The sequence below is a fragment of the Falco naumanni genome, chromosome 10, assembly GCF_017639655.2.
Source record: "Falco naumanni isolate bFalNau1 chromosome 10, bFalNau1.pat, whole genome shotgun sequence".
Lineage (NCBI taxonomy): Eukaryota > Metazoa > Chordata > Aves > Falconiformes > Falconidae > Falco > Falco naumanni.
This window is the reverse complement of record NC_054063.1, coordinates 5,686,651-5,699,406: the sequence shown is the minus strand read 5'-3', so window position 1 is coordinate 5,699,406 and position 12,756 is coordinate 5,686,651. Positions and strand designations below refer to the sequence as shown.

The 12,756-nt window shown below is 37.7% G+C and overlaps 1 protein-coding gene across 5 annotated transcripts in view; it reads right to left on the bottom strand.

Annotated features, from left to right (window-relative positions):
* Positions 1–64: 64 nt before the first annotated feature.
* The window catches only part of PIK3C2A (phosphatidylinositol-4-phosphate 3-kinase catalytic subunit type 2 alpha), a 53,894-nt gene continuing 41,202 nt past the window's right edge, over positions 65–12,756 (bottom strand). For all 5 annotated transcript variants that reach the window (XM_040607975.1, XM_040607973.1, XM_040607977.1 and 2 more), the window contains 11 exons: positions 11,798–11,934; positions 10,965–11,134; positions 9,680–9,836; positions 9,178–9,287; positions 7,709–7,916; positions 5,207–5,331; positions 4,682–4,799; positions 4,504–4,585; positions 3,932–4,041; positions 3,578–3,703; positions 65–2,997 (listed from right to left, as the gene is read on the bottom strand). In XM_040607975.1, the coding sequence (XP_040463909.1) occupies positions 2,815–2,997; positions 3,578–3,703; positions 3,932–4,041; positions 4,504–4,585; positions 4,682–4,799; positions 5,207–5,331; positions 7,709–7,916; positions 9,178–9,287; positions 9,680–9,836; positions 10,965–11,134; positions 11,798–11,934 (1,526 nt within the window). In that variant the 3' untranslated portion in view covers positions 65–2,814. The remainder of the gene's footprint in view (positions 2,998–3,577; positions 3,704–3,931; positions 4,042–4,503; positions 4,586–4,681; positions 4,800–5,206; positions 5,332–7,708; positions 7,917–9,177; positions 9,288–9,679; positions 9,837–10,964; positions 11,135–11,797; positions 11,935–12,756) is intronic.

Below are 12,756 nucleotides of genomic sequence, written 5' to 3'. Positions count from 1 at the left end.
GACAGTTACGGAGTCACATTAAACCCGCTCGGCACGGGCACGACGGAGGGCGATACTGTACACCTTTATTAAGGAGCTCATTTATTTAAAGTATTTGGTTCTGACATACCTAGACAAAGGGAGGCAAACCATTTGCTCTCACTGAATTTCATCACCTCTAGCACTACCTCAGTCACAGTGTCCGCGTAAGAGAAGGCAGGTTCCACACAACCCGAGTTGTAAAAATAGAGAAAAGGACTTTTGATAAAAGAGCGCACGTGCATCCAGAGACAGGTAGCTGTAGATAGTAAAAAGGCAGTAATAAAAATTTCAGTGCAAAGTTCCAGGTTAATAAGGAAAAGGAAGAGGTCTAAGCACAAGCTGTTAACTCTGAAATACCAAAACAAGGTCTGTCTAGACAGCTGTAGTTCTGGCTGCAGGTCATACATTGCATAAAGAATTATTTTTTTTTCTTTTCATTAAAGAATATACAAAAAGCTGTTAAAACTACATTTTCAAGCTACTTAGTGTACTGGTAAATTCCACCCCAAGTGAGTACTTTCCTCTTTCACATCCTTTTTTTTTTTAATATAGTACATAAAAATCTTATTGCAACAATCACTTTTTTTTCTTAATTGAGAACACTGCTAAGAGGTACAAGGTTGGTGCTGTTCCTCTGTGCGGGAGGAGCAGCCAAGGCCAGATCCCACAGACAAAAATCCATGACCAGAAAAAGCTTCAGCCAGTGACTACTTTGGAAAGGAAGGGAAAGGCACAAAATGAGTTAAGCTATGAAGAAGATTAAATCAGAAGTCAGGACATATGCTAACAATAATACAGTACTATACATTTTCTTCAGAGTCCAGACAACTGTTAAAACTGCAAATATTCTTTTTTAAATTACTTTAGTATTTTGTGCTGTAAGACACTGTGCTTTAATAGCAAACTGCAAAAAAGGCAGTACATATTGCTTTCATTTTATTTCACAATGGAACGTTTCACAAAAACAGTAGTCTACTTTCCTGTGTTGAAGTGACTTGTGATTCTAATGATGGAATGGAGTAAGTCTCAAAAGCATCAAGTAAGCAGGAAATATATCTAGTAAGTTACATAATTTATTTACAGGCTATATACTAAATGAAAAATAGGCCTAATTAGCAAGATGCCTAATAAAACTGGGATGTGTTAGCGCCCATTAGTATCAACCCAGTTTCTAACATTCAGGATATTCTTAATTGTAGTAACTCTTATAAAATTGGACCATGAATATTTTAGGCACCAGGAGATTCAAGTTTACTTCTCTCTTCTGTAGTGAAGGGAGATTGGTCAGTAGCAGGGAAAGGAAAAAACTAGATTATGAAATAGGTTTTTAGTGTTGGGTACATCAAAGGCTTTCCCCATATTGCGTCTTCATTCATAGTTGCATATTTTACTTCAAAAAAATTCACGCTAGTCCCAGTCAGTGGTGATAGGCTGTTGTCTTGCTTCAAGATTTAGTACTAGAAAGAGAAGTGTGCAACTCCATAGCTTTGTTTAGACAGAAATGATCATTCCAAACACTAAGGTGAATAAAAAGGGTATGGCTGTAGTGCAGAAACACCCAATTAAGTAACCAGTGGTATTAAGGGGCAATAGTGACACTTGTACTCCACCGTCACAAAATAGTTCCAACCTAATGTTCCTTGGAATAAAGTATTTTTAGTTGGAATTAATTCTTACTGGGAGTGAGAAACAGTATTGCTGTGAGCTGTTAAAAGAAGTGACCAAGCTCCTCTCTCAAAGCTGTTACTGCAACTCATTTTTGACCTGCAATTCATCCAGCAGTTATGCTTTTTAACTAGAGCCCATCCTTCACCTGGAGGTACAGGTGCCAATGCCACTGTGGATTTAGTGTTTGAATCTGTTCCACATTTAATCACTACAGTATTTAGAAATTCTAGAAATCAAGAGAATTCAAAACACTGAAAAGCTGGGCCCATTTCCTACGGCACCACATTCAACCAGTCTTCATTCAATTTCTGAGATCACACGTAGAAAAAAATTTCTAAGTTGCACTAACTATGATGATCAGTTGTAAGTGATGTTATTTTTAAGTAGCACATCTCAGGAAAATACTTCCAGTAGGACCTGCAATGTATCAAATATGAGAACTTTCCCCCTTTTTAAGGAGCTGAAAGTTCACATGTATACATATTTAAATACCAGAAATGAGGTAAAAGAGAAGCATTTGAATTATAAGGCACCGTTATTTACAACTTCCATTATTGGCACGCACTCCAAGACTTACTGGAGAAGAATGAACTGGGATTAAATGCAATGCTAAGGAATTCCTCCAGCCCTTCCACCTTCATTTCTATAGGTATGCATGAAGTCACTAAAATTTTACCCATCATTGTTTCTGTGATGTCTAGTTAGTAGTGGGACTGTAGTCCTAAAATATATCAATTCTTTGATGTTCTCCAGCATCATGCCATGGATGACACACAGGTAACAAAAATTAGAAGCAAAAATGCACTATATCCACGGGCCTAAAGGATTAAGTTAAGGTTTAACCAACCAGCATGGTCAAACTGTTCATTTCATTTCCATGGATGGTTTAAAAACTCCTTCTTTTAACTGCAACCCTTAAACATTTACAATGATGCTTTGATAATGTTGCATAAGCATAAACCAAGTTTTCTAGAAATCCTCCAAATTAGGCTATATGAATGTTGGTCCAACATATCTGTTGAAATGCAGAGTCTCTTCAGATGTGCAAGTTATCTTTGAGTAGGAAGATGCACAAAGGACAAGTGAATACAATTGTTCTGGTCTCACTCAGGCGTAGAAATGAGTTCACAGATAGGGTACAGCAGTTAGCCGATACCAGTTAACAGTCTCCTTGCTCAAATTGAAGTCCTTTAGCGAGAGTGTAATTCCACCCAAGAAAAAGTTCTCACGTAACGATTCTGCACTGAGCACACTTAACTGAAGTTCTCTCTGTTTCAGAGTCTCCATGCTGTATCCACTGTACACAAGCTAGGAGGTAAGAAGAATTTTTTGGTTATCCAAACAAAGTTACACAGACCACCCTTTCTTCTGCCTGCCTAACCACTGACAGATGTTTTAACTACACATTATGACCATTCACTATGTCCACTTCTCAGAGGATGGGCTGAAGCACATTCCTATTTTATTTTATGCTCCCAACATTGTTTAAAAAGGACCAGTATTTTCAGATGGAAGTACTGTTTACATGCCGAGACTTCTGAATTCATTCTTCTTCACGTGATGAATCAGTGAATCCAGGGCAGGGGGATCTTTAGTCTTAAGATTATTTTCCTCCTCCCCATTACTCTGAGGAGTCAGTCTAAGAAATTTCTGCTTACTTGTAATAGTACATTTATCTACTCAGTTGCTTTAGGGTTTTTTTGTTTGGTCAGGGTTTTTTGGTTTGTGTTTGGTTTTGGTTTTTTTTTTTTTAAACAAGGCTAATTGTTTCAAACAAATTCCTTTCCCATTTATATATCTTTGTAGATTTTTTAGACAATGTTTTAATTACTACTTTGACTAAGAGACAATAGCAAACCATAGGGAGTTACTGCATAAATTAACTTGCCATTTCATTGAAAGTTGGATTTCTTGTCTTCCGGGAGATTTTGGTTTTGCGTTTGGATGTCTTGTGTGTATCGGGAAGTAAGTATGTTTTTACATAGGGATTTGGATCTGCACCATCTTCTGTAACCTACAATCCAAAAACAAAACAAGTTTTCGAAAACTTTTTAGTGCATACCTATTTGAATATTTACTTTTGAGTATCTAGACTTCTCAATCAAGCTAACCAAAGGCAGCACTTAAATAGGCAGTTGGAAAATTTGGAGGAACAAAGTTTCACATTCCTGGATCAGAGTCAAGACTGTAATGGACAGAACGGAAACACTTTTTTGGCAGTGAGCTCAGTATCTCTACTTACCAAGTCTTTAATGTGCATCACCATGATAAACAGAGTGCTATTTCTATATGATATGGATAGCTTCACTTCTCCTCCCACTTTGCCTGAGGTAGGACTTGATGGACTTACATCTGAAAAAGTACACAATTATTTCCTCTGTAATATTTGTATGTTTTCATCAGTACTACACTTACTTATTATATATGGGGAAAAAACATACGAGCCTTGCGACCAACTTCAGTTTCTGATTTTATTTCTGGTTCCCTAATAAGAAGGCAAGGCTATAGTTTGTAAAGATTTTTCCATTTTTATGTAAAAAGTAACTTGAACATTTAGAGTAAAAACTTGAATAATTCAGTCAAGCCATAAGCAAGCCCAAGTGATCACATTATGACCATAATACCGTGCAATTTCTGGTATGTTTTTTTATTTCCTTGATACTGTACACAGGAACATTTGGAAAAACAGGGGTGCAAAGTTTTCAATGAAAGAACACTACAGTTAATTTAAAAATTACTTAAAAAATATCATATTGCAAAGCTGTCATACTATAGTCATCCAATTTATAAATACCCCCAAAAAACATTACCTACCTGTAGGTCTGGCTATTCCATCTATTCCTTCCACTTTCTCATCACGAAGTAATGGATGGAAAAATGTATAAAGAAGATCACACTAAATTTGGAAGCAACATTACATATTAGTTTAAGTGTTAACAAGCACCAAAATCTGAAAACTTGCGTTGAATTTGTTTAGGTTATTTGAACTCACTTCTGCCACCTCTGAAGAACTGTTCATCAGACTCTGTATGTAGCTGTTGAGCTCCACTTTTCTTTTAGCTGCTACATCTTTTATATGTGTTCTTCCCAGAACCATCTTATTGGGAAAGCTGCAAGGGAAGAACAAGATAAGAGTTTTCAGTTAATTTATCTCAAGTACGTACAGCTAGATTTTATTGTCATTTCCATCCTGAAGGGCTGACATGCTTTTTTTTTAATGTCAAACATGAGTGGAAACACAGCACACTAGTAAGTAACAACATCACAGAAAAGCAAGGAAAAATTCACAGACAGTTGTTTCCCGTGATACAACACACAGACTAAAGACACCAAGTTGTTCCTCTGACTCTCCTCCTTAGAACTTAGACAAAACAGTTCCTTCCCTGAATTGCCAACTTTGACATCTAGTTTGCCCATCAGCAGTTTTGTCTCCATTTCAAGCTATTTCTTCCTCCACCCAGTTGGAAACAGTTTTGTTGCTTCCATTGTAACAGCGATGAGTGAGTTAGGAACATACCCTGGTAACTTCCAGAGAGGAAAGAGAATGCCAAGTTTGTTGTGGAGCTCCTGGAACTCATCAAATGTTCGGAAGACAAATGTTGGCTCAACTTGCCCTTCTCTCAAAACTCTCACTACGTAGATCTGCCCAAAACACAAAAACACAAAGATACAAGTAGTAACAGTATTTATAGAACTGACTTAACAATATAATTTTCTTCACAATTAACTCTTTCTACTATGGCAGTCCTTCTCCAACATATATATCCCATTAACAGCATTTGCTTTTTATAGCAGAGTTAAAATTCTAACTAGCCTTACTGTCGTGCAAAGTACCATCACAAGATCTTCTCATAAAGTAGATCCACATCTGACAGGGGGATAAAGGCAGTTAACGCTAAGTTGCCTGCATTCTCCCTTTTAAGCCTCATTGTAAGTTCACACCACATAGCAGGCATACAAAATTTAACCCATTAGTGTGGGATTACATCTAGCCATGTATCTGTAGGGCCAGAGCTACCACAAAACTTTTCAGGTGTGGACTATGGAGGAAATGAATGCCTATTTTCAGTCTAATTCTCTGAAGATTCTAAAGGATTCTGCTTTTAAGACGGTAATTTGGTAGGCAGGTGTAAACATACTGCATTATAGAAAAAGAATTTTTAAAAATACTGGGTACAGTCACAGGATGCAATTATTCACATTATTATGAAAGGGAAATGAAGGTTAAGAGACTGCATGGAAAACTCAATCCAGTGGACTCATTTTATGGGCAAATGAGTTAAACGTATACTTTAAAAACACAGGCAACCAGGAAGAGGTTTAACAATCTAGACAGAAGAAGATTACATCTTTTTAACAGTTTCTGGAAGATAAGAGGCTGTTTTGGCTTCCACCAGGAGGACTCAACAGCAATTCAGTACAAAGCTGCTCTTCACTTCTAGCTTTATTCAACTTTGTTCTACCATCTCTAGCTCGTGTCTTACTAGATTAAGACATTTACAGCAAATAAGACTTAGAAAGAGATGTACATTTTGCATGTATCAGTATAGCTCACTTTTTAAACAACTTGAGGAAAACACAGCTTGAGCTGACTACTCAAGGCCAACAAATAGTAAAAAAAAAAATTAGACCATTGTTACACATACACAAATATTAATACAAGTCCTACTGTGTAACCCAGGTCTAACAGCATTGTAATGCTTGCTGCCCCTAGTAAGACTGACTAGAAGTGTAGGTACATTAATATACCAAATGATGCTTTTACTTAGGCAGAGCAAATACAACTTTAATGGAAGGTCAGAACAAAGCCATAGAGTGTTTGACTTAATGACTCCTACTCAGGAAGGAGCCATTTTACAGAAGGTAATTACGTAAGCATGACTCAGATCCCCATCTTTTATAAATCATCTCCACCAGTACTAGTTCTGTCCTTTCTGCTTCATTCTAGATCCTTCTTCAGAAGTGCCTTCATTCTGAAGACTATTATCAGATGCTAAAACGACCAGGCTGTACTCTAGCACTCCTGTGGCTGGTTTACCCTGGCCAGCAGCTGAACACCCACGCAGCCGCTTACTCACTCCCACCCCCTCACCAATGGGACAGAAGTAAGGAGCAAAAGTGAGAACACCCGTGGGTTGAGATGAAGACAGTCCTTGGAAGGGGAGGTGATGCAAAGACAATCTCTCACCACCTCCTACAAGCAGATCCATGCCCAGCTAGTCCCCAAGCAACAGCCACCTTGGAAGACAACACCCTCCTATCCTCCACTTACTTCCTCTACCCCCAGTTTTTATTGCTGAGCATGACACTATACGCTATGGGGTATCTCTGGCTCGTTTGGGTCAGCTATCCCTGCTGTGTCTCTTCCCAACTCCTCACGCGCCCACAGCCTACACACTGCAGGGAGCGGAGGGGGAAAACAGGGCCAAAATAGTAGAAAACAAGAAAGCCTTGACACCGCACAAGCAACAGCCAAGCTAACTGTGTCTTATTGACACAGTTTCAGTTAAACATCCAAACCAGCACTCTGTGGACCACTGTGAAGAAAGATAACTCGATCCCAGCCAGAGCCAATACAACTCCTGTTCTTCACCAGGAAGCAAGCTGCCCGTTCCCAGCAAGATCAAGAGTTCAATTATGAGTTTTGATTTTACTTTTAAGTCATCCACAGTAGGGCTCAGTCTTGGAGTGTCAACACTGGTGTAGGTTTCTAGGCTCTCGCTGTAGTCAGTGCAGTCAAGACTTCAGAGAACTCTTCAGCTCACCCTAAATCTGACCTTAAGGATTAATGCCTCACTGAACTAGTAAATTTATATTTCTGTATTTACTAAATATCTGTCAATAAAGAGAATCTAGTTGTCTACCTCAAAGCCAGCTACTTAAGGCTGAACGTGGCAAGTTTCCCCTGGACTAAATCTCTGTGATTTAGTACTGATCTTACGACAAGAAGGAGAACATATCTGGTTGGAAAAAAATGCACAGTGTCTTCACTGAGTGCAGAAAGCTTCCACACACTTACATAATGTTTATCTGGGTTGTATCTCTTCTGATATGTAAACACAGACACTTGTTTGATTCTGCCATCTTGTTTAAGAGAATATGTTTTAGCAGAAAATGAGAGGATGGCTTCATCATTAGAAGGTAGACCTGAGAAATGCAGCTGGGCCAAATTGTGAATGAAGAAATTAAACTTTGTGGCAACACTTCCCAGACTGGATTCAATCAACCTAGAAAAGAAAAAATACCGTCAAAACACAGAAAAGTGGTTCTGTCAATGAATCAGACTTAAGTCTAAGAAAAACAAGACTTAAATTTCTTACTGACAGAGAAACAGTTTTTTCCTATCAACATTTAATAGAAGATTCTGTATCCAAACTCTGGAATATGTCATTTTTCAAGAAGTGAAGGCTTTCCAGAGTTCATAAAAAAACCTGGAAGTACCATGTCAAGCTTCGGAGTCCTCAGTACAGGGAAGACATGGGCCTGCTAGAGCAGGTCTAAAGGAGGGCCACAAAAATGACTAGAGGGGGCTGGCACACCTTACTTGTGAGGACAGGCTGAGAGAGCTGGGGCTGTACAGCCTGGAGAACAGAAGGCTCCAGGGAGACCTCATAGCAGCCTTTTAATACTTAAAGTAGGCTTCTGAGAAAGATGGGGACATACTTATCGGGGCCCGTTGTGATACATACGGGGCAATATTTTTAAACTAACAGAGAATAGATTCAGACTAGATATAAAGAAGAAACATTTTACAATTAGGGTGGTGAAACACTGGCACAGGCTGCCTGGAGAGGTGGTAGATGCCCCATCCCTGGAAACGTTCAAGGCTGGACAGAGCTCCGAGCAACCTGCTCAGCTGAAGATGTCCCTGCTCATTGCAGGGGGGCTAGACTAGATTTTTTTGAAGTTTCTTCCAACCCAAACCATTCCATGACTATGATGACTGACTCTAAAATTGCAGGCATATTACTGCAGTTTCCTCTGTATGTTTAAAATGAAGTATAACTCCACATTTTGTAACACATAGGAACAATTCAGTTACACTATATACAAACCCCTACTTACCACACAGGAGCATCATCCCCTCCCTCCCCAGTATGCAAACACACTTATTGGAAGAGAGAACTTCTTTACAATAGTTTACAAGGTTCCGATCATACACACTGCTATTAAGCAATTTAGCCTGTATTCAAAATGCAAGTCTCAACACAGCCAGACTATCTACTCTCCGTATCTCAAACAAGTTTTTTTACACCATGTTGCTTTTAAAGGCAATTTTAGCACAAATATTAACCTTACATGAAACCAATCTTATTTATATAGTTCATTGATTAACATGTTTTATGATTGTACAGCATAACTATTCAAATTCTACAGACATGTTTGTGAACATCCTCATACATTTTTTCATAGCAGAAAGCTCCCATTAAGAGAAAGATAGCGGACATTTTAGTCCAACAAAATAGACAGTTTTCACTCATCCAGTACCTTGTAAAGAAAATGGTAGCTTCTGCATCTGTTGTTTGGGGCTGGAGAGCATCCTGGACATACTTCAAGTCCTGAACCCCACTTAGTTCTGGTAACCCAGAAGAAAGCATCTGCAAGAAATTAAAATTCACAGTTTTAATGCAAAAAAACCAATATGAGTTAACATTGAAATGATTAAAACTTAGACCCTTAGATTCATTTGAAGCTGCACTGAACTGCTAAATGCTAACAGCAATAGCCAATGGTTACTTATAATCAGCAGTTATTCACCATTTCGGGTACATTAAAAGCAGTTAAACACTTTGCAGTCTTAGTTTTTGATTTTCAGGAAACAGGCGGGTAGTTAAAAAAGCTTATAACCCCCTCTAAATACAACCTCCCTATAAAGTAGATCTGATTTTTAAAAGCATGCATTAAGGTTTCTGCAACATAAGCATAGCATTTAGTACAACCCAACATGACAGATCTATCAAGTTTCAATTGAATTTAATAAAATTATTACCAATGAGAGTAGGTTAAGGAAGAGGCTTGCATGTTTTCTTATCAAATTGTAAGCCTGACAACAGAGATCCACAAACAACTGAAAGCGGATAGTGGGTTTTTCACCACCATTAATGACATAAGCCATATCCGATGTTAGCACAAAAGGAGCTCGATCCCTGTTCAAAAGGCACAGAATTCAGGAGTTAAGTACAAGGTCTATTCGCTGTCACATGCTTCTTCCTCCCCCTCCACCCCCACCCCAAGGTAATGATATTAAATGATTCATTAATGCCATTTTACTTTTTTGGGTTGGGTTCAGCTCTTCCTTAGTGCTATCTCAGATCACCAGCACATTCACATGGTACTGGACCTACAGCAGATCTGCAGCCACACCTGGAAGTCAGGTTACCTCACAGTGCCTTCCACACCTCATTTCTGGAAGCCATAACACACTAAACCAAGTGTAATAACTATATTATCACTAATATATCACTACTATAACATCCTGTATCCTAGATTATATTCCCCTACACAGAAGGGTAGCAAATACAAACCTGCTGTTCACTTTTTTCTGTAACACTGACATTCACTACTGCTTTATGAGCCAACATCTGTTCTCATTTGTTTCACATTCAGAGACTCAGATATTCAGAAAACATAAAAGTCCTGGCACTCAATTTCTCATTCATTTAGAAAGTTTACTTAACTAGCATGCAATACATAATGGCATAAATGTATCTGAAAAAGTGAAACTGTATTACAGTTTTAGCCAACATTCCTGGAAAAATAAGACACCAACATTTGTTAAGATACAAGGCTCCCACATATCAATAAAACCTTATATTAATCTTTTCATCTTTTCCTGTACCAAAATACTTTGCTTTCGTAACTACTGTAAGGAAACTCCCATTGAGATTTGCCAAGTGTGTATAAAACAAAGTTCTAAAGGAATAAGTGCAGTTTGGAAGCAGTGAAGTTAAATGATGTTTAAGAGACCAAATTCCTTATTTAGAACTACCAATACCTAGAACAGTAATTTTATTTGAAAGCTATATGCCTACGTGCTTTATCTTAAAACAGTTCCAATGATCAGAATATGGAAATAGGTAGGAAACTGGAACCTTTTCAAAATTAATTCTATACAGTTAAGTTCGAATGCGTTCTGGAAACTGTGGTTACATTGGAAGATATTGGCTCCATAACAAGAACAGCAGATAATAGGAATTATAAATTAGAATTCTACTGCTTACAAAAACATATGAAAAGTCACTTCATTCTCTACATTACTTAGCTACAGAAAGTACCTTTTAAAGCTACCAAACATCTGCGCATGGCCCAAAAATTTTCCAAAGTCAATGTGAAACATATGCCCTGTGTTTCGGAGCATTATGTTATCATTGTGGCGGTCACAAATCCCCAATACATAAGTAGCTACACAGCATCCTGCACAGGAGTAAATGAAGTTTTCCGAAGCCTGGCGGGGAAGAGACAGAGAGAGAGAGAGAAAGTGAATTGACATAAAATATCAGTGGGAAAAACAGCATTCACACATTCAACAGTCAATCTTGACAAGTGTGCAATCCAAGCCAGACAAGACAGGCCCTAAAATACTTGTTTTTCCAAACTGTATTCTTCAGATATCTGAAGATTTCTGCAAAGCTATCAAATTCCCCAGCAAAAAAGGTTGGTTTTTTTAAATAATAGGAAATAACAGAAATTAGTCTTCTTGTTGAAGACCGAAGAGAAATGAATGTTAGCAGAGAAAAGGGCACAAGACTGATTTTTCCAGTGTGTTAATTTGTATCCAAAAGAAGCCCATATGCTTGTAAGAGAAGAGGCTGCTGCTCCTAAACCACAATTAAGAGCAGCCACCATTCCTCTCTATCTTAAATTTGAAGTACATTTTTACTACATCTAATAAAAACTTCTGATGAGAGTCCTGAGAACCCCTCTGGCTCCTTTTTAGTTATAGAAGGGATTTTTATTTGCTCTTTTTCAAGAACAGGAACAGAAGTTTCCTAAAGATACAAAAGTTTCAATGAAACGTCTGGAATAAGAATTTCATTCTTCCTTAGGATGGCATTTAACCCCTTTTTAAAAAAGATTCTCAAAAAAGAATACTACTGAAAAAAGTTACCTTTTCGTATTCCTCTTCGGTAGGATTATACTTTCGCAACCATTCTGCCAGAGGTTTGTCTTTAAATGAACCTGTCACTCCATATTCCACTTGAATTTTCCTAAGTGTATCCGAAGCAGGAACAAGCTCTACCATGCCTTCATATGAAAGACAACAAAGCGTATTTAAATATCTCCTTAAGTTGTACTACATTTTCATTATTTAGTAGAAACTTTAACAGTGATGGATTTTCTAATCTTAGACTAGCTTCTTTCAAAACCCAGTTAGGCATAAAAATAGTGCTATTAGTCTACCAGGCATTTCCACAAACTACATTACAAAGCATAGCATGAAATGCATGTAAAGATCCAAGTTAGGCTTATTTTCCTGCAATTAGTTATGGTTGCTAGAATACACAAGTTAAAACTCTGAATAATTACCTTCCACTACATAAAGTAGTATTGGTCTGTAAGCAATAACTGCAAAATATTTTGATGCTGAGATTTCTCATACACTGACACACAAATCATCTAGTAACTTAACTGCTGTCAGGTGTTGAAACAGACTCCAGAAATAAGGCAGTGAGCTTTACATCTGGCCTTATTTAGGAGACACTATTTACTAGAAACATTTGCATAGCTAAATCATAAAGGGAAAACATTTAATAGAATTTTACTTCTAGCTTGGCAAGAGCTACTGATTTTTTTTTTCCACTTTAATCCTTCAGGTACTTTAGGAATACTAGTATTAGCAGCAACAAAAAAAGAAACATGCTATGCAATTAAGTCATTGTTCAAAGTAGGAAGAAAAGCCATCTGTTTCTCTAAAAGGCAAGGCTTACATAAATAGAAGTCTTTTGCTTAGTCTGGCAAAACTGAATTTCCACCTTTTCCACATACTGAAGAGTTTTCATCATGCTGTTCTAAAACCTGACTGAAGAAATATTTAAATTTTTTATCTTCTTAAAGATCTTGTGGTTC